This window comes from Haliaeetus albicilla, chromosome 6 (assembly GCF_947461875.1).
Source record: "Haliaeetus albicilla chromosome 6, bHalAlb1.1, whole genome shotgun sequence".
In the NCBI taxonomy this organism is placed as follows: Eukaryota; Metazoa; Chordata; class Aves; order Accipitriformes; family Accipitridae; genus Haliaeetus; species Haliaeetus albicilla.
The window spans coordinates 46,841,157-46,861,454 of record NC_091488.1 but is presented as its reverse complement, the minus strand read 5'-3'; the positions used below and the strand labels follow the sequence as shown (position 1 = coordinate 46,861,454).

The 20,298-nt window shown below is 56.9% G+C and overlaps 2 protein-coding genes across 2 annotated transcripts; both read right to left on the bottom strand.

Moving 5' to 3' along the window:
• Window positions 1-442: 442 nt before the first annotated feature.
• On the bottom strand, window positions 443-11,556 carry P3H3 (prolyl 3-hydroxylase 3). Its single transcript, XM_069786020.1, has 15 exons — window positions 11,095-11,556; window positions 10,685-10,837; window positions 9,795-9,987; window positions 9,536-9,667; window positions 8,490-8,623; window positions 8,110-8,199; window positions 7,711-7,763; window positions 7,440-7,498; window positions 6,144-6,268; window positions 5,924-6,019; window positions 4,792-4,942; window positions 4,503-4,620; window positions 1,998-2,073; window positions 1,436-1,576; window positions 443-1,140 (listed from the first exon to the last, which is right to left on the bottom strand). The coding sequence occupies exons 1-15, from the start codon at window positions 11,509-11,511 to the stop codon at window positions 928-930; spliced, it is 2,151 nt and encodes a 716-aa protein (XP_069642121.1). The 5' UTR covers window positions 11,512-11,556; the 3' UTR covers window positions 443-927.
• Window positions 11,557-12,711: 1,155 nt separating this feature from the next.
• On the bottom strand, window positions 12,712-19,267 carry GPR162 (G protein-coupled receptor 162). Its single transcript, XM_069786006.1, has 5 exons — window positions 19,027-19,267; window positions 15,504-17,293; window positions 14,487-14,676; window positions 13,766-13,917; window positions 12,712-13,599 (listed from the first exon to the last, which is right to left on the bottom strand). The coding sequence occupies exons 2-5, from the start codon at window positions 16,341-16,343 to the stop codon at window positions 13,069-13,071; spliced, it is 1,713 nt and encodes a 570-aa protein (XP_069642107.1). The 5' UTR covers window positions 16,344-17,293; window positions 19,027-19,267; the 3' UTR covers window positions 12,712-13,068.
• Window positions 19,268-20,298: the final 1,031 nt, after the last annotated feature.

Below are 20,298 nucleotides of genomic sequence, written 5' to 3'. Positions count from 1 at the left end.
CAATTCCTGTTGGGCTACAATATAATCCCATCTCGGGACACTAATCCCCTGGCCAGTGACAGCAGATTGTCTTTACATCAGGGTGGAAAATGATAAACAAAATATTTCTTCTGCTTTCGGGGGCATTTTGGTGCATGGATGGGGAAAACAACAACAACAACAACAACAACAAAATAAGAGAGAAGAGAGGTGTTGCTGCAGGGAAACGTGAGCATACAGTGGTTTTTCTTAAAGGCACTCCCCACCCTCTCTAGGGGTTAGTTATGGCAGAGCTGACTTTCTCTCTTGCTCTCCCTTCTTAGAAGTAGCTGGCATCTGGGCAAATATTTTGTTTTCTTTCACTGAGGGCTCAATCTCCTTCCATCATTTGTTAATTAAATTTCCATCAGCAGTGAGCACGCATGTCTCCCTCCTGATGTACAGACTCAAGCTCCCACCAACATCTGTGTCCAGCATTTTGTTTTTATTCCATATATTCACAGTCCCTCACCTTCCCTCTCTCAGACCAGTTGCGAGGTTCTGGAGTTTGCAGGTGCCTAGGAAATTCAGAGGCTTCTGTTTTGAGTTCCTGAATGTGAGACAGCCCTCGCTGAAAGACCCCAGGCTCCTCTTCCCCTGCTCAGATTTGGCCCTGGCTGACCGAGAAGCTGGCACTGAGGGGACTGGGGTGAGGAGACCCTACCTTCTTACTTCTGAGCGACACGAACACGTTGGCAGTGAAGAAAGTCCTGGTGTCACTGACTTTAATACTCTGTCCCCGCTCCCATTTTTCAGCTGCTGGGACGTCACAGAGAAGAAAGCTGCATCCCTCCCCATCACTACGGCTCTAGCATGCTAATACAGTGCTCCAGGACTCCGTGGTCCCGGTGCTACCGCGACCTGCCCGGCCATGGTGCGTGCCAGTCCTGCCCCCGGGGCCCCGCGTACTCAGAACTCGTCCCTGACCCGCAGCCCCTTGGGGTGCTGTGTCCTGTCCGAGCCAGGCTTTTGCCTGCGGCTCGTGGCCCTGGCTCCGCTGTTGGGAAGGGGAGGCTCTGAGGAAGATCTGCCGCTGCGATCGGTCCCCTGACGTTCTTCTCCGTCAGGCCGGTCCTGCTCCACAGCCCTCTGCTCCATCAGCTCCTCTGCCTTCACCCGTTCCTGCAGCCATGGAGACAGAGATGACGTGAGCCCCTCACTGCTACGGTCTTGGCTCTGCTTGCAGGGGCTGACAAGACACTTCTCGTCTTTGCCACGTCCATCCCACCCTCCCAGAGCCCATTCTCTCTTGCAGGACCCACCGCAGGCCGGCCCCTCCACCAGGCACCTCGTCAGAGGATGACCCCCAGCTGCTGCACTGCTCCCTGCCCCATGGGACAGCCCACACGCCGTTCCTCGGTGGGATTTGATCTACCTCGGAGGTACTTATATCCATTTCTCCAGCATCGTCCTTTACCTGCTCGGCATGTTCCTGGGAGTGCGTGTACCAGAGAGCAATGGCGCAGCGCCTTCCGCGGCTCACTGCCCACACGCCGTGGGGGTTCTCCTTGCCAGAGCTGAAGGCTACTAGCCTTCCACACTTAGGATGCACTTCGGCCTGCCAGGAGAGAGAGAAGAGACAATGAAGCCAACAGCCCCCTGCCCTGGGGTACACGGTCCTCCTACAGAGGTCACGCTGCCGCTGGGAACGTGGCACAGCAGAGAGCTGCTAGGCATCCACTGCCAGTCTATGAGCAAGGCAGACCTTGGAGAGGGACAGAGAGAGAGAATCAAAGGGACAACACAGGTCATGGACACCCACAGACTGGAAAAGCCTGGAACATCTCAGCTAGGAAGGAGTTAACCTCTCCTCTGTCTGAGATTTGCCTCAATTTGCCTTTAGCTGCCCCTATTTGAATCTGCCACAGCACTAGATTGGTTTTGGGGTGGTGGGATCCAATAACCAACTAGTTCCCACCCGCCCAGACTAAGTCTCACCCTCAGTCCTCTCTCCATCTTTTGGCCAGTCCCAGACTTACTGTGACAGTCACAGTGTCCATTTCGGTGAAGAAAAGGCCCCCACCTTCGAAGTCATCATTGAGGTAGAGAATGCCACTGTGGACAAAAAGAAAGAAGACGTATGGATGGTGAAGCTCATTTCTCCCAGGTGCTTCCCCACGCCTCTTGTCACAGGAGGCTGTGCATACCACAGGCTCAAAAAGCGAGTAGACCAGTAACAGGAGAATCCATTTGGGGGTGTTAAATACAGCAGTGCCCAGCTCAGGGAAGTCCCCAAGCTGCAAGCCACCGGAGGCTGGGAGAGTATGCCAGGGAGTTAGCTCTACGCGCTTGTCCCGTTTTGTTTTGGTTTATTTTTAATCCTTGCAGCATGCATCTGTGGCACCGTTGTGACAATGCCCTGGGCTAGACAGACCTTGGTTCTGACCTGGCATGACGCTGTTTATGCTTTAAGATTGGGAATAATCCAAAGCCTGCAAGAGGAGACTGATCAGCAAAGAAAGCCATGTCTTAAGAGTCAAGGAATTTCAGGGTAACATAAGAATGGTCAAAAAGAGGCTTGGCGCATGCAGAAAAGAAAAATTAAAACAAGAATTTTCTTTACTAACGTTAGCCAAAAGGAGAAGTAGTGAGGCCACTGTTCAATGCAAGTGAGACCACAGTCAACTAGGTGAAAGAATGGACCACAAACTACTTGAGTTCTTCTTGGTATTCAATTAAGCTGATTGATAGAAAACATCAGAAGAACAAGAAAGGCTCATTAACAGGACTGGGAGAATGAAACAGAAATCAACATTGTGGCTGCTGAAGCAAAACATTAAGGACATAAGGACTGTTGTGAGAGGATTACCAACCCTGAAACCTGGGAGGTTACAGCTCTTCTCCCATGGGGTTTTAATAAGACTGTGAAGTCAGGGTGGTAACACGACCAGAAAAAAGCAAGGATCGCTGTCACACGCACAAAGGAGCAGGAGGGTAGGGATAATGGCTGAAGCATAAACAGGCCTGTTAGCCTGACCTGAACAGTCTGCAGGGCTTTAGACTCCATTTCTGAGGAGAAGGGTAACTGAAGGACAAGAGGTAAATGGAAAATGGTCTTAAAATGTAGCATGGGGGTACTAAAAGCAGATTGGGCTAGCCACACAATCTTTGACAAAACAGTTGATTTCGCAGGGAAAGCCAACACGCTCAATCTCAGCAGTTCGGACTCTGGTAGAAGTACTCAGAATGGTGTCACTAGAGAAATTACTAGTGAACACAGAGAAGGAGAAGAAGTGCACGTGAACAGCACACACTGACTAGCGCAGCACTGGCACCGAAAGGAGTACTGTTCGCCTGGAGGAGGATCACTGGGGCTCTGGGACCCCTGGGCGCAATCCTGTTCAATAGTATCATTAATGAACGTGGCACAAATACACAGAAGAGATCTAGGAAGTCTGGAGCACAGGGACCTCTTTCAAAAGGACACTGCGAGGTGGTTGGTCCATCACAATTCCCTCTGCAAGAGAACAGGAATACTGGAAATAGCTCAGTGGCACAGATCCCAGGAAGATATTTTAACATAGATTCAAGTCGAAGTCAGAGAAGCCCACTACCCAGGGAGGAGTGAGGTGACAGGACAGCTTTCCCACAGGAGGGACAGAGCTCTAACCAGTTACATGACAGACCCTGGTAACTTTACAATCTGACTATGCCAACTCAACACCTGTATTGGAAGGGAAACGGACTCAATGATACCGGAATTCCCTCTAAGCCCCACATCCTTACAACAGGCTGCTCAGAGAGGATTTCTGCTCTGGCTACAGCTACTACTCAAAGAAAAGGCAGATTAGATTTCTGGATGCCCAGGGATGGGATGGTAAATAGGAGGAATCAACTGTAGTGAACTGACCTCATCTAGCTGCAGTGTGCAACAATTGTCGCCACCTTTAAAATATATTTCAGGTTCTTTCACAGAAGAGTAACAAAACCTGCCACAGGCTGGAAAAAAAACCTCTCACATGAAATGGAAAAACCCAACACAAAGTATTGGCAGTGAATCTTGAGAGAGGTGAACGGAGAGAATAGTCAACAAAGTCTACTGACTGCTCAAAGAAAGGAAATCCAAGGAGCCTGGTTCTCCCTCTCCTCTAATGCATGGAAGACTGTGAAAGACAGAACTTGATTAGAAGAAACAGACTGTCATAAAGGCTGGCAGTGGACTGTAGTACTGTGGTAGACCCACAAGACAACAATTTGATATCACGGTTCTAGTCCGTGCAGCCTCCCACCCTTGTTCTGCTCTCCGTTAATGCTGGCTGGGAGGAGGGAGAAAGGGCAGATCTTCTTCCCAGCCCAAGGAAGGTGTTCCACACCTCGCTGTGAAGCCTCCGATGGAGCCTCCTGCCTGACGCTATACTCCTGGCTGGCTTTGAGCCAACAATCCATCACCTTGTTTCTATAAGCTGAGCTCATCCTCTCTTGGGGCCAGGGAGATATTCTGATCTCCACATGATCTAATGCAGGTCCCCTTCTTCTCCTCTTACCTGTAGTCCCTGTACACGTAGGCAGGTGGTTCTCTCCAGCACTCTTGCCCCTCAGGATCCAAGAGACAATTATCAGCATGGACAGGATGACTAAGATCCATGCGACCTTCCTGTTCCTCTGAAAAGGGAAGTTACGGAAAAGAGTATGGGCATTTTCAGTTGCAAGAAAGAATACGGCAGAGAGAAAGGGGCACAGTGGGAGCAAAGGGAAGAGAGTCTCCTTAGAGCACATAGCTGGGACTGAAGAGACTCCAGAAGACAGGGCTTAACAGGGCGAAAGATTCTTTACCGTCTACGGCTGTGCGGCACACAAGGTGTGTGAACGAGAAATGGAGTTTCTTTCCAGGAGTGAAATAGGACTCTATGATTTTCCGTGATTTCTCACTGGCCTGCAGAAGCAATTTGGTGTCTCTCCAGTCCACGTCCCCATTCTGGGCCAGCTACAAGTGAAAAACAAGCCTGTTAGAATACTTACATACAAAGACACTCTAAGAAATGATCCACGTACACAGTACAGAAGAAGAGACCCGTGTAAAGTCCTGTGGTCACGCATGTAAGAAAATAACATGTCTTCTCATGTAATTATAAGTACACCTGTACAGCACAGCAATGCTTTCCTTCTACTCAGCACATGAAGCCACATCTGGAATGCAGCATCATTTTGGGGTGCCCCAGTACACAAGGGACACTAGCACACTGGAGTGAGTCTTCAGCAAAGGGTCTTAAGATGGCAGGGGTGTTGGAGCACATGACTTAGAAAGAGGCTGAAAGAGCTGGGTTTCTTCAGCCTAGAGAGAGAAGGTCAAAGGAGGATCTAACTAGTCTCCTGTCACTTACAAGGGGGTTATAGAGAAGATGGGCACAGTTTCTTCTCAGAGGGACACACTGAAAAGACAAGAAGCAACAGGCAAAAGCTGCAGCAAGGGAAATTTTGGCTAGGTATAAAGAGAAATTTAATGCTCCTGAGAGCGGTACACCACTGAAACAGGTGCCCAGAGAGGCTGGGGAATCTCCACCCTTGGAGATGTTCAGGACTGGCCTGTGTAAAGCCTTGAGGGATCTCATCTAGCTTTGGGATTAGCCATGCTGTGAGCAGGGGGTCAGACTAGAGATCTCCAGAGGCTCCTTCCACCTTCATTTATTCTCCAATTCTAAGCTGAACATGTCTGTAAGACTACCGCAGAGGGACAATCCCGAAACCCTGTCTCACATGAAGGAAAGCACTTGTCAAGCTCTCCAGGTACAATGTACCTAAACATCATCGTGGAGGAAGAGGGTCAGGGGAGACCGCACGTGTGCTTGTGAAGAAGATAACACACCCATGACCCCATCCACAGCGCACTTCACAGAGAAAAAACGCTCGGGTGGCAAACACTCTTCCTGGACAATCGAGAAGGCGGCAGACTCACAGAACCACTTACCTGCACGGCCCTCAAAACGGTCAACCCTTCAAACCTTTCGTGTGGGGTGTGAGGCGACCGTCTTGCCCGGTAGCCATCTCCTGCTTCTCCTGCTGCCTGGAATAGAAGGATACAGATGACACGCATTAGGCTGCCATCTCTCCTCCATGGAAACACTAAACCCCTGCCTGCTGAGGAGGCAAGTACACGTACAGGAGCTCCTACAAGACGCAGGCCTCACCTTCGTCAGCCGGAGAAGGTCCTTACACTCAGACTCCGTCAGCACCCTGTCGAACACAACCCTCTGGGTTCCGTTCATCCGTCGGGAATCCATCGTGACAGCGATACCCTCAAAAGGCAAAGGGCCTGTCGAGAAGCAAGCACGGAGAGGCATGAGCAAGCTTTGGAGAAGACGCCCTTGGACACCAACCCCCAGCCTGGATAAGGAAGGGGAGAGACACTATACATTCTCGGAGAAGACAGGACAGTTCCCCAGAAGTGCCCATTCCTCGCAGACCTGGGCCACTCGCACCCCTCACATGCTTCAGGGGAACCAGAGCATCAGCTGGGGAAGCTGGCCTACAGCGAGTGCTTCAGGAGCCAGCAGAAACTTGGGGCTTGCTGGGAGAGCAGCAGGGAGCTGGGGAAAGTTGAGTGCACTGTGGGTCGCAGCAGCAGAACAGGTCCAGCCTACTGCGGTGAGGCTCTGGAGAAAAGAAGCAGGTAAACACCTCCGTCAACCCCCCTTTCGATCACACGTCTTATCCCAGAATCATCTCCAGAGAATCTTTCTACTTTCTTCAGCCCCAAAGAGACGCAATGGGTATTAGTTGGTGATTTGATCTTTTGATCTTTGGCCTTTTTTCCCCCCCGGCTCTGACCTCTGGGTGGTCAGCAATGCCAAAGCACTCAGGGCCTCAGAACGATCTGCTCTCCCGTGTGTCACAGCAGAGAACCACCTGGGGTGACTTCTCGCAAAGACTCCAGGACAGAGCCCTGCAAGAGGCCGTGTGTCCACACATAAGAGAGGACCAGCGAGAACACGGGACTCTGCAGTCTCTACCATTCAGCCACAAACCATTTGGACTTGTGTTTTTCAGGGAAAGACTTGCCCAAGCCGAATGGTCTGTTTCCAGTTTCCATTTCCCCCCCTCTCTCCTTTGTCCCCTTCAGAAAAATGTCGTTTGAAGTTGGGCTGGTGGAGTTGAACCAGGTTCGGTGTAGACACTCCTGCCACACTGAACAGGGATCTGCATGTCCACAGGCTTGTCGCGTATTCAGGCACCACTGCTCTCAGCTTCTCCAGCCACAGTGCTCTTTGAGTTCCCATCCCAGAGATGTACGCAGTGAGATTTTGCAAGATTACACATGCATCAAAGAGGGAGAAAAGAAACAGTGAGAAGACTTGCTGAGCCATTCGAGTCAGCCTGCATCTATGCTAGCATTCAAATGTCTGAGGATGGAAGAAAAGACAGCACTTAGCCTGGCTAAGCCTGGCTGACTGCATCCAAGTCCTTCTTCAAGCTCTTTTACTCACCTCTCTTCTCCCTCTCTTCCACATCCAGAGTTTCCTGCTTTTGCTTCTCCTGATCCTCTCTCGGGAGCGAGGGAAAAAACAGAGACCAGGGCTGTCAGTACACAGAGCTATGCCTAACCCTCCTCTGCGGTAGCATTTCACACCCTTCCTGTTCCTGCTTTGCCCGTTCCTCAGCAGGTATTACTGTTCCTCGTACCACCTCTGCCAGTCCAACCCCATCCCCTACTTCCAACACTTATATTTCAGTCCTAGTCAACTTGGCCAACCTTACCTGTGTTTCTCCTTTAGGTTTTCAGGAATCAGCTCATCTGGAGTCCAAAGATCCTGTAGGAACAGATGCAGACGGTTCAGTACACAACAAACTTCTCCCACATTGGATCATGTCAAACAGCCAGTTGCTTGTGCTGCTTCTCCAGTGAATACCAGACCAATGGTTCCAGCCTCCTTCTGACAGCAGCCAGACTGGGCTAATGCCTACGGTTACAGCAGCAATTTCAAACTAACTTCAGTCCTGGAGCAACAGAAATGCCTTAAAGATCCACCTCATAAGGACCTGGGGGTCCTTCTCATCAGCATCTCATCCTTTCTGGATCATGTGCTACCAAGGTGAATTCTGGCAACTGTCTCGGTGATATCAGGGCAGGAAAATTAAGATGATACTGTTACTTACAGGGTCGTTAAAAGTTCCTCCTAGATGCTCCACTGCATAATAAATCAGCTTCTTCTCCATCAAAGATCTCTGCACGTAACGTTGAATACTCTAAGGAAGCAAAAAGGCTGTCAAACAACCATCCCACAAAGACAACCCCCATCCCTGTCCTGGGCAGAAACCTGCCCCAACACACTGCTGTGCACTTTGAAAGCCCAGTTCTGTCCTGAAGGGACCCTGCCTGGTACAGACTATAAGTAAATTCAGGCTCCAGCTTCTTCAGTCCTGGGCTTGGCACACATTTGCAGTGAAACACGTTTCCCTCTTTGTCTCCCACACTATGATCCTGTCGTATGGGACAGAGGAGGGCCAAAAAATTACAGACCTGGGGTTGTAACTACCTCTCTGGCTGTGAAAGCTGTGTTCTCTCCCAGTTCTGTGCGATACTCTTTCATTTTCTCCAACATTGGCTCATCCGTGGGATAGAAAAGCAAGTAGGAAGCAGCACATTCAGCAGCCAGTGCCTGGTTCCCAACTTGGGCAAGAACAGAACAGAACAAACAGGTTTGTCTCTGAAAGACTTGCCGTTAGCAGAAAATAGCCCAGCAGCACCCAATGGCCCGGTCGAGATCCAGCAGTAGGAGGCCTTACACCGAGTACACATCAATCCCTGCCTAGTTGGGTCTCTATCCAACGAAAGGCAGAGAACACAGGGAATGAGCCCTGTGAAGAATGGGCAACTTCCAATACTTATTGGGAGCTTGTTCAGAGGAGATGGAGAAAAAAATAAGCATATGTTTGGAAGACAGACAGTCCTACCTCCCTCACCCAACAGACATGATGAGGGGTCTGGAGGCTTCTCCGAGATACGAGTTTTACCAACGGTCTGACAGAGGAGAAGAGAGACGGTTGGGTCAGTGTGGGAAGGAGCAGAGGTATCCAAGAGAAGAGCTGAGGGACGTGTGAAAGTGACAGGGTGACAGGATGACCCATGTCACGACAGGCCACCAGTTCAGTGAGGGCAGGCGGGGCTGACTCAGAAGGAACATCACTGCTGAGATGAGATGCAGGCGCATGCTCTAGATAGGAAGCGGGGGCCTGGTCTGGAGCCACGTACTGAAAAGGAGAGTATAAAATACACAGCAGATCGTTGGAGCAAGGACTTGAAACGGAGAACGCTGGGGCAAAGAAGCGGGAACAGCCACACATTACCGAAGCTGCACAAGGAGACTGAAGTGGACCACGAGGGACCTCACCCAAGGCGGCCACAGGCTTGCGCAAGAGAAAAGAGGTTCTGGGAAGAGTTGGGGGGCAGACGAGGTACAGAGAGGTAGAGCTCAGGTCAGCGTGCCGCTTCTCCCCGTGACATGCCGCCCTCCAGGCCCAGAGGCAAAGGGCAAGTTTAGGGGTGCCACAGCATAACCCGCTGGGTTGTGGCTCTGCTCACCTTGATCGTAGGCAAACTGCAGTAAATCAAGATGAGAGGGTATGAAATCTTCCGTGGCAGAAATCCGCCCCGGCTTTGTGGCAATTTCAAGGACGCACTGCTGTCTGCACTTCAAAACCTGAATATAATGGGCTGCAAGAGAGAGGAGCAAGAAAGGCAGTAGCTCACACCTCTTCCAGAGAGGAGCGCTGGGGAATGGGGCACGTCCAGCGTGGGCAGCATGGCCTTCCTACCCAACCCCCTGCGCCTCTAACGCTACCTGCAATGGCTTCGTACAGGCCAGGTTGCATTTCCTCCTCCTCCTCCTCGTCCTCGTCCTCCCAAGGCCCTTCACACAGGGCACGACACTCTTCCAGTGCTGCCAGAGCCTCTGTGAGTGACTCCTCCAGCCTGGCCACAGCCTGCAGGTACTCATCCGCATTGTAGTGCTGCACCCCAGCCTCATATGCTTCCTGCAAGGGACAGATCCAGGTCCCTCATCAGTGTGGGTGTCACCGATGGATGCCCCGAGTCGCTCGCAGGGTAGTGCTGACATCTAGGGGCCTGCCTGATCATGCACAGCCCACCACGCAGTGACAGCAAATCTCATGGACTTCGGCCAAATATTCTTCTCCAAGGCCCCGCAGCCTGCCATAATTGCCACCGGAAAGTCTCCGTGTCACACTTGCAATGGTTTGTCCTCACCCCGGAGAGAAGGCTTTGGGGAGACTTTCTTGCAGCCTTTCAAACAGAAAGGGGGCTTATAAGAAAGACTGAGCGAGACTTTTGACCAAGGCCTGTGGTGACAGGACAAGGAGTAACGGTTTTAAACTGAAAGAGGGTAGACTTAGATTGAGGATAAGGAAAGACATTTGTTATGACGAGAGTGGTGAGACACTGGAGCAGGTTGTCGAGAGAAGCTGGGGATGCCCCATCACTGGAAGCGTTCAAAGCCAGGCTGGACGGGGCTCTGAGCGGCCTGATGCAGCGAAAGAGGTCCCTGCCCATGGCAGAGGGGCTCGATGACCTCTAAAGGTCCCCTCCAGCCTGAGGCGTTCTATGTACGGGAGCCCTGCCTCAGGCCCTTGCGCGGGAACAGATGAGGGTCCCAGACTGGTCCCCAGGAGGGGATAAGAGCTGCGGACGCCCGGCTCCGCGTCGAACCCTCACCCAGTGCGGCGTGGCCTCCAGGTCCCTGAAGTTGTCCGACTTCACCCCAGACATGCGCCGGTACTTCTCTATGTCCTCCCGCATTTGGAGGTGCTGGGGGTTAGCGACGAAGAAGGTGTGAGCGGCGGACACGGCCCGGTCCAGCTTCTTCAGCTGCGGAGTAAGAGCCGGCACACCCCCGTCACGCAACTCCTGCGGGTCCCCCCTTCTTCTTCAGGCCCCCCCCTCGCCCCAGCACTCGCCCACCAGGCGCCCGTGTCCCCGGCCGGCCCTCGCCCACCGCCTCCTCGGCCGGCCGGTGGTCCCCCAAGGCGAGGGACGGCTGAAGCCCCCCGGAGCCTGCCCGGGGCGGGTGCCATCCCTCCCTCCGCCCCTCCCTCCGTCCCGGGGGCCCCCTCGCGGGTCCCCACCTGGAAGAAGGCCACTTGCAGGTAGTTGTAGGGCTCCCTCTGCTCGAAGTCCCGGCGGACGGCGCGGCTGGCGCGGTGAGCCGAAGGCGCGACGCCCAGCCGCAGCCCCAGGCAATGCTGCAGGCAGTCGGCTCGCTGCAGCACCCGGCCGAAGAGGGCGGCTTCCCAGGGCCCGGCCGCCCCCGGCCCGCCGAGGAAAGCCGCTTCCCGGCGGCAGGCGGCGCGGCAGGCGCGGCGGGCGGCCCGCAGCCCCGCGTAGCTGTGGAGGGCGCGTTGCAGCAGCTCGGCCGCTCTCCCCCAGTCCCGGGCGAAGTAAGCCCGCACCCCGTCGGCGTACAGCAGGTCGTAGGGAACCAGGCGGCCCGGCGACGTGGCGGCGGCGGCGGCGGCGAGGAGGAGGAGGAGGAGGGAGGCCATGGCCGAGCCGCCGCGGAGGGGAAGAAGAAGGAGGAGGAGGAGGAGGAGGAGGAGGAGGAGGAGGAGGGGAGGGGGCCGGGCAGGCGTCCGGCAGGGCCCCGGGCTCGGCCCACCCAGCGGGGCGGGCCGGCGGGCGGTGCCGCGGTGGGCGGACGGGCGAGGGAGAGGGGCTGGTGGCGGGGGCGAGGCGTGGAGCCGGCGGTCCTGGCCCCGGCGGTCCTGGCCCCGGCGGTCCTGGCCCCGGCCCCGGCCCCGGCCCCGTTCCCTCCCCGGGAGCAGCGTTCCGGGCCAGGCCGGTCGGCAGAGCCGCGGCACCTCGTTGACTGACGGCGTCTTTCCTTCGTCCAGGGGTCCGGCACGAACCCTCCCTCTGGTAGGGGTCACCCAGACCCCTCCAACGAGGCGGCTCCTCAGAGGTTGTGGTCTCATCTCTCGGAATCCACGCACGCTTTTGGGACCGAGCCCCATGGCGCGGAGAAGCGCTTTGGAGGCGAAGGGCTGCCCATCTCCCACGGCCCCTCCGGGGTCAGCCGAACCCTCGCCCACGGCTGGGACCGCAGCCGGCACCGGGCGGGAGAAGGTCCATCTCCCACACGCTACCTCCGCACCACTCTTCCGAGAGTTTTGAGCGGGGCAAGAGCCGGCTCCAGACCTCACCGCTCACAGCTCTGACGGCCTGGGCGGTCGGGGACCTTCCCCCAGAAGGCTCTGTCGGCTTTCCCCTTCGGGCGAGAAGCTTGGGCCGTCACGTTTCACGTAAAGTTCGCGCTGGAATCAACGGTTTGCACCCACGAAATGAGGTGTTACGGGTCAGGGTCTTTTTGGAGAGAATTTAATGGTTTTCAAGCCTGGGGTTGCCCCAAAGCAATACCTTTTGCTGAGCAGTATTAGAAAGCACAGAGGCCGCTCCGGGTCAGCTGTAGGCAGCCCAAGTCTCCCCTGAAACGGACAGGAAAACTTTTCCCCCAGTCTCCCATGACAACTCCTCTACGGGCTCCGTTCCCTTCCCTGGGCTGCTAAGCATCTGCTGCCTTCCAGACGCGCTGACAAGAAAGGGATGGAGAGGGAGGAAAGGAGCCTCGCACGTTCCACGTTTCCCTTCCAGAAGCCTGTGAAGCTTCATTAAACATTGGGCCAGTCATTTTGTTTCTATGGAAACAAAATTATTACTAATCTATTATTTAAAAAACAGACACACGATTGACACTCCAAATATAGAATTTTAATACCATTCTGCACCTGCCTCGTCTCTCAGGGCAGGGCGGATGGGAGGGTGGAGTTCACAAAGGGACGGGATGGGCGAGGGTGCCAAGTGGCGGTGGCAGCGGCGGGTGTGTTTGTATCCTGAGAGCAGGCACAGGCTGTCCGTCTGTCTGTCCGCTCCCTTCTGCACGTCTGTCCCACTTCTTTTTCCCCCACCAGCGCGGGGTGCCGTGTTTCCTGCCTGCTGGTGAGAAAGATGAGAATGCAAATTAGTGATCGGGTCCCAGGATAAAGGGAACACTTGAAGTTTTATTTAAAAATTGTGATGGCGCGGCACGGTTTTGACGCTGTCTCTCATAGTTTGGGATCCTGGAAGGTCTGTGCCTCGCAGGCCTCAAGGGTCCTTTCGCCACCCGGCGCCTGCTCGCCGTCCTGCAGGTGCCAGGCTTCGTTGCCCGCCAAGGAGCAGCGCCGTGGCCGGTCGGCGTTCTCCTCCTCTCTGCTGCCGAGGGAGAGGCGGCGATCGCGGCGTGATGCGAGCGGGAGACGGGAGTGCCGTGGGCTGCAGGCTGGGGTGGGTTGTGGCGTCTCGTCGATGAACGTGGTGATCTCATCTCGGAAGAAGCAGGCGCTGGAGCTGGAGCCCCGGGGCATCAGCCCCCCTTCCAAAAACTGCCGTAGGGTCGTCAGCTCATCTTCTGGGGGCCGCCGGCGGTGCTGGTAGTCGTGCAGCTGAGGAGGCAAGAAGCCAGGGCCTCCAGCCTTGCGGGGGGTGGAAATGCGGATGTCGTCAGATGAAGACCACTTGTGTAGGAAGGATGGAGCGGAGCGGTGGGCGGAGAAGATGTTAGTCTCATCATGTGACATTCTCCGGGAGATAGGGACCTGGAAAACAGAGAAGGAGGCAGGTGATGGAAGACTTGAAGAGACAGAACGGGAGGGGAGTAGCTGAGACTTTCTCGGAGAGGAGAGTCGAGACAACACACAGGCGTGGGAGACTGACAGAGAAAGAAGTGGGTTGTGGGGCTGCCCCTGCTAGCTCTCGGCTCACCTGCAGGTAGTGCACCTTGTCCTGGGGCAACAACATGTGGTGCATGGGTAGCAGCTTGATGTCCCGGGAGTCCCGCTTCACAGCTGCAGCACCGTTCGCATCAAATCTCACTTTGCAGATCCTGCCATCGCCATAATCATCGCACACACCATCTGTTGGCAGAGAGGAGAACGGCAGTCAGCGCTTTTCAGCCAGAAGAGGAGCGTTAACAGGGCACCATCCTAACGCTTGTCTGACTTCTGCTGCCCTACTTGCTGCCCTCGGGGCTCCCCCCTCAACAGGGACCTCATCTTTCTGCTTGCAGCAGCACTGAAGCACCCAGAGACCGCCCTGTTCCTTCTGCCTCGCTTTTGAATCGCTCGCTGCCAGGACGTGGACCTTGGATCAGCGAGTTGGGCTGAGGCCCGGCGTGTCACTTTTGCTGTGGTTTGGCAGCCGTACACATCCTCGCTACTCTTGCATCTTCTGTGAGGGGTGTTGCACTAATTTTTGCTGGATGCTAGTGAGTCCTAAGGCAGCAAGCGAGCGGCAGAGCCTTCTCCAGAATAAATTTTCTCATGGGTGCTAACTCCAAGCTATAACGTGAATCCCACCTAGCCACTCACAACACTGCTCCTAGTGCCGTCGGGTCCCTTCCCCAAGACAGACCCCTCTTTCCTCTATAGTCTTTTGGGGAGGGCGTTAGTGAAGAAAGGTGACTGTGGGGTGGCGAGGAGCTTACCATCATCTCCGTCTTCCTCAGACATGATAGCCACACACTGCTCCCACACGGTGCGGAGATCTGCTCGGTAGCGCTCGCAGGACCAGATGAAGGAGGGGAGCAGCAGGGTCTGCACCATGGAGCACCAGAGCACAGCCAGGACCATCCAGGTGGGGGCCGTATCATAGCGCAGGCTAAAAAAGCTCACAACCTTTGAGGTAAGAGAGAGAAACAATGCCGAGAAAGAAGACAGAAGTGGGGATCAAGGGAGAGAGGTAACGGGAGTCAGTTCTGTAGTAGAACGTAATCTGTCTGTAAAGGGTTTGTCAAGTAATTACACCGTGCCTCTCTGAAAAACTGTTCCTGGGGTGTTACCCCAGGTTTGCTGAACCATATATCGAGCTGTCATATCTCTAACGTGAGACCTGGTGTTAGTACCCCTTCTTCCCCCTGCTCATTATGAGCTGGAGCTAAATAGGTGCTAACAAAGGACGCGGCCACTGGGAAAAAAAAAAAAAAGCTGCGAGTAAGCTTCTGTTCTCTTAATGGCTCCCTTTGAGAACTTCCCCAGCTCTCCAGTTTTGCAGAGAATCAACCAGCCAGCCAAGACCTGAATGCTGACTACGACCATACAAGCAGAAGGAAAAATAAAACTGCCTGCAACAGCTTTTAAAGCTGGTGTATCTGTTCTCCAGAAGCAAACTGGAGAAACAGGAATCTCCTTGTTTTTACAGAGGTAGATCCCCCAGTAAGTTTGCAGAATAATTTCCTCTCCTCTTAGCCACTTAAAACTTCACAGTGGTTTATAGCTGTGTGGTGTGTATTCCCCAGGCTTAGACTCGTCTTAAAATGCTGCTGTGGAAGGATGGGAGAATTACTGCAATCTTTTTAAAACTGGCCCTCGGAATAACACAGATTCAGATGCGGCAACTCTGTGGCTGGTGGACAGAAGACAGAGTTTCTTCTCTAAAACTTGAGAGAAATGGAAATCTAGTTTAACTGCAGACTCTGAAGGGAAAGGGAGGACTCGCTGCTTACCAAGATGGGCACCCCGGTGAGCGTGTCATACAGGAAGACAATAGCGCTGATGAGGTTGGTCATCTGCAAGGAGGTCTTGGCTGACTCAGAGCCATCCAGTGAAGACCTCCTTTTGCCTCGTACATCCTCCACTACGATGGCCGGCACATTGAAAGTGGTGTGTGCTGATGAAGAGCAGGATGACGCTTCCTCCGCCCTCTGATGGCGGCACCGCCGGCGTCTTCTGTGTGCCCACAGGGTCTGGTAGAAAGTGATACCCACACACACCAAGCCCATGACGATTCCTCCGAGCAGCAGGAGGCTAAAGCAGACACCGAAGCCCAGCCCTATCTTGCTGACAATGAACTGGCAGCCGCGGGCATAGTAGCGCTCGCCGTTGTTGTGCCAGCCGATGGAGGGCAGGGTCGAGAGGATGAACGACACCATCCAGATACCCATGACTGCATGCAGAGCCTGCTTCTTGGCATTGCTCAGCCGGTAGTTGACCGGCCATCTCACCATCCACATGCGGTGGTAGGAAAGGGAGGCCACCGTGAAGCAGGTGGCCAGCGCCAGGGTGTAGTACGTGGAGACAAAGACCTTGCAGATGCTTTCGTTCCAGTCGTAGTCGGAGGACTCACGCCGCAGCTGCACCACGGCGTAGGTGGTGAGGGGTACTGCTGCCATAAGGATGTGGGTCCCAGCAAGGAAGCACAGCAGCAGCTCCAGGGGCTTGTGTTTCTGTTGCTTGGCCGTGATGCTGAGTATGATCCAAGAGTTGGCCAACAGGGCTAACATCCCACATGCCAGCCACCACAGTGAGTTGTTGTGCAAGGTGGACTCTGAATCAGAGTCCCCCATGCTGCCACCCCTGCTAGGCTGCGCCCTGTCCCTGCCGCTGGGATTCGGTAAGAGGGTGGGTGGGACGCCGCACTGGGGGGCCCACGTCCCTCCTCATCTGCCGCTGCTGCTGCGATGCGAGGTGTGCGCACGCTGGAGGGGTTCCTCAAGGCATTGCCACCAGGTGCTAGGCGGAACAGCCGTCAGCTCTGTCTCACTTCCAGTCCTCCCTCTCCCTTCTGTTTGCTTATATTTCTTTCCCTTGTTCTAACTTGTTCACCTGTTTTTTCCCTTGTTCTCTTTCTTTTTCTTTCTTCCACCTTCTTTCTCTCTCTTTCTCATGAACACTTGCCAGTGCTTCTTCCCTCACTCGCTTGGGCTCACTTCTTTTTTTCCTCCCCATCTATTTCATCCCCCTCCTCCGCTCCTCCCCCAAAGAAAAAGCTCTCCTTACTTCATGTGCCCACCAGGCACCTTCTGTCTCAGGGACCCCCTTCTGCTGGGACTGGTGAAGGCCGCATGCAGACAGGGACTGCTGGGGACTCCAAACAGTTTGGTAGTAGCAAGAGCCTGCTGCCCAGCGTCCTAGTGAATGAGGAGCTAGCCAAGAGTTTCAGAGATGATGGAAGGCAGGACAAAGGTACCACGGAAACAGTGAGGGCGGCACGTACACCATGTGTAATCCCGCTCTCACCAAACGCCACGCTCGTGGCAAGGTCGACGTTCCTGCCAAGGCTGTCAGAGAGCCATCAGCGGAGTGTGAAGGGTGAGGAACAAGATTCAGAGGGTTCCCTATCCAAGACCTCTCGGCACCCTCAGTACATTGTCCTTTTTGCTGCCCTCCAGGGCTCAGCCTGCTCTTTCAGGCTTCCCTGTGCAGCGCAGGGCAGAGCTGGCAAACAATAAAGAGATGGCGAGGAGGGGAAGATCCTTTTCAAAGGTTCCCTTGGAGACTCAGGGCATGAGGTTCACTGTAGAAGAGAGAAAAGAGAAGTAATTTAAGATCATTCTATCCCCCCAGATCTCTCTCCCTCCTTGCCCACACAAACACCTTGCCACGATTTAGGCTGTGCCGAGCACTCCCTGCGTCTTTCAGGGAAGAGAAGGGCCAGATTTGCACCAGTCCCTGCACACCTCAGGCCGGACTCTGGCCCCCAGCAACTCCTTCGAGTGCTGCCGAGACACCCTGTGCTCCCTGCCCTTCCAGTCTGACGCTCCCCACCCAAAGCATTACAAACGCCATTTCTGCGATGGAAGGCCTGAGCCACATCGCTCCCTGCCATTCGGGTCACGCCGTCCCCACATGCCCGCTCCGACACCCCTCGCTCCTGCCGAACAGCTCCCACAGCTCCGCCGGTCTTTGGACCTCAGCTTTTCTCCGCCAGTGCTCTGGATTTTAACCTGCCGCTCCCGTCCCGTCCCATCCACGGGTGCATGCCACCGCTCCAGCAATACCCTGCCGTCCCGCAGTCTTGAAGCACAAGTCTTTCGGCTGCACGCCTCGCCCACCTAGCGCGTTTCGGCTCGAGCAGCTCTGGTCTCCAGACACCCCACGGTTACAAACCCAGCGAACGAGACTGCTAACCTGGTCCTGAGACTACGCGCCTTTGCCAGTGACCCCCGGTGCTACCAGCTCAGACCCCCTCTCCTCTCTTTGTCTATAGGGGACGCCCAGTATATTCCAGGAAGGTATAGGCCCGCTCCGTTCCTTGACCAGAGCAGATGTAAACTTAATCGTTCTGTGGATGGCTCCGTGCCCCCCCAGCCTGAGCTAGCGGCTCAGCTCCCACCCCTCGCCTTCCTTCTGCCTCTCTGTATTTTCTCACCCTCTCTGTAACCACCTGAGGCTTTTCCACCTTTGCTCCCTGCTTGGAGCAGTTTGCCATGACCGGATTGGCGATGCCCCCGCTCTGCCCCGCTTCGTCTTTTTCCCCCCAGTGCCATGGCTCTTGCAGTTAGGCCCATGGCCTCTGGAGACGGTTTCAGAGCTAGCCAGCCCTGATAATCCCAGGGGAACGAATTTCCTTGCAGCATCTCCTTCTGCCGCCCTTCCCACCCGGCTCGTTCTGGTGGCCCACGCTGTTCCCTGGATGAGGCAGGAACCCTCCCGCCTCTGCTGCCTTCGGGGCCCAATTCTGCTCCGAGCTGCGGATCTCCCGCTCCCGGAGACTCCCGGAGAGCCCCGGAGCCGATGCAGGATGGCCAGGTCGGGGAAAACCCACCTCCCCTGGCCCTGCGCCCCGGCCAGAGCCCCCCCGCCCCGCTCCCCACTTCATCCCACCGGAGAGGAGAGATTCCCGGGGCCGGTGACTCGGGGGCAGGCAAGGGCGCGGGGTGGGGTCTGAGGGGAAGATGACCCAGAATAATTGCCAGGCAGAGCGGAGAAACCCGGGGGAGGGGGGGGCCGGGGGATGCGGCCGGTCGGTCGGCCCGGGGCCGAGATGCGGTGCTGCCGCCCGGGCCACGGCCGCGGCTCCCGCAGGGGCGGAGGGGCCGGGGCCGGGAGGGTGAGTGAGGGGCGATCCGGCGGCGGCGGAACGAAGCGCGGCGGCCGGCCGGGGCCGCGGGGCGCCCCGGGGCGCGGCCGTCCCCGGCGGCGCCGCCCTGCGCGCAGCGGAGCGGAGCGGAGCGGGGGCCGGCGGCGGCGGCGGCGGCGGCGGGGGCCGATGGCGGCGGCGGCGGGGGCCGCGGGGACCCATCTTACCTCTCGCCGGAGCCGAGCGCTGCCATGGCGACGGGCGCCCCGCGCGGGCCGTGCGCTCGCCTCCGCCCGGTTTGCGACCGGTGGCCGGGGGCCGGCCCGCCGCGGCGGACGCCGTTAAGAGCAGCCGCCCCGGCCCCCGCGCTCCGGCCGGCCATCCGCCAGGCGGGGCGACGGCGGGGGGAGAGGGGCGGGGAGCGCCGGCGGGAGACGGCGGCGGGAGCACCGCCGGGCCGGGCAGCCAGGGGGCGGGCCGGGCGGACGGGCGAGGGGGCCGCCGCCCCGGCCCCGGTCCCGGTCGCGGTCGCGGTCGCGGCCCCGGTCCCGGTCGCGGTCCCGGTCCCGGCTGCGGCCGGCCGTGCCGGGGGACGGGCGGCCGCCGGAGCTGCGCTTGGCCAGGGCCCAGCCGAAGGGGAGGCTGTGCTGGGGGAGCCCGGCCGGTTCCCCCTCGTACCAGTCCCGGTCCCGGTCCCGGTTCAGATCCTGGTCCTTGGCCAGCCCCAGCCGAAGGGGAGGCTGTGCTGGCGGAGCCCGGCCGGTTCCCCCTCGTACCAGTCCCGGTCCCGGTCCCGGTCCCGGTCCCGGTTCAGATCCCGGTCCTTGGCCAGCCCCAGCCGAAGGGGAGGCTGTGCTGGGGGAGCCCGGCCGGTTCCCCCTCGTACCAGTCCCGGTCCCGGTCCCGGTCCCGGTCCCGGTTCAGATCCCGGTCCTTGGCCAGCCCCAGCCGAAGGGGAGGCTGTGCTGGGGGAGCCCGGCCGGTTCCCCCTCGTACCAGTCCCGGTCCCGGTCCCGGTCCCGGTCCCGGTTCAGATCCCGGTCCTTGGCCAGCCCCAGCCGAAGGGGAGGCTGTGCTGGGGGAGCCCGGCCGGTTCCCCCTCGTACCAGTCCCGGTCCCGGTCCCGGTTCAGATCCTGGTCCTTGGCCAGCCCCAGCCGAAGGGGAGGCTGTGCTGGCGGAGCCCGGCCGGTTCCCCCTCGTACCAGTCCCGGTCCCGGTCCCGGTCCCGGTCCCGGTTCAGATCCCGGTCCTTGGCCAGCCCCAGCCGAAGGGGAGGCTGTGCTGGGGGAGCCCGGCCGGTTCCCCCTCGTACCAGTCCCGGTCCCGGTCCCGGTCCCGGTCCCGGTTCAGATCCCGGTCCTTGGCCAGCCCCAGCCGAAGGGGAGGCTGTGCTGGGGGAGCCCGGCCGGTTCCCCCTCGTACCAGTCCCGGTCCCGGTCCCGGTCCCGGTCCCGGTTCAGATCCCGGTCCTTGGCCAGCCCCAGCCGAAGGGGAGGC

Coding starts and splice junctions, on each gene's coding strand:
- GPR162 (XM_069786006.1), bottom strand. CDS start 16,343: ATGGGGGACTCTGATTCAGAGTCCACCTTGCACAACAACTCACTGTGG. Junction 14,677..15,503: donor TCACCGGGGTGCCCATCTTG/GTAAGCAGCGAG, acceptor CTTACCTCAAAG/GTTGTGAGCTTTTTTAGCCT. Junction 13,600..13,765: donor ACAAGGTGCACTACCTGCAG/GTGAGCCGAGAG, acceptor TCTGTTTTCCAG/GTCCCTATCTCCCGGAGAAT.
- P3H3 (XM_069786020.1), bottom strand. CDS start 11,511: ATGGCCTCCCTCCTCCTCCTCCTCCTCGCCGCCGCCGCCGCCGCCACG. Junction 10,838..11,094: donor TGCAAGTGGCCTTCTTCCAG/GTGGGGACCCGC, acceptor CTTACTCCGCAG/CTGAAGAAGCTGGACCGGGC. Junction 1,577..1,997: donor TGGACACTGTGACTGTCACA/GTAAGTCTGGGA, acceptor CTCTCCTGGCAG/GCCGAAGTGCATCCTAAGTG.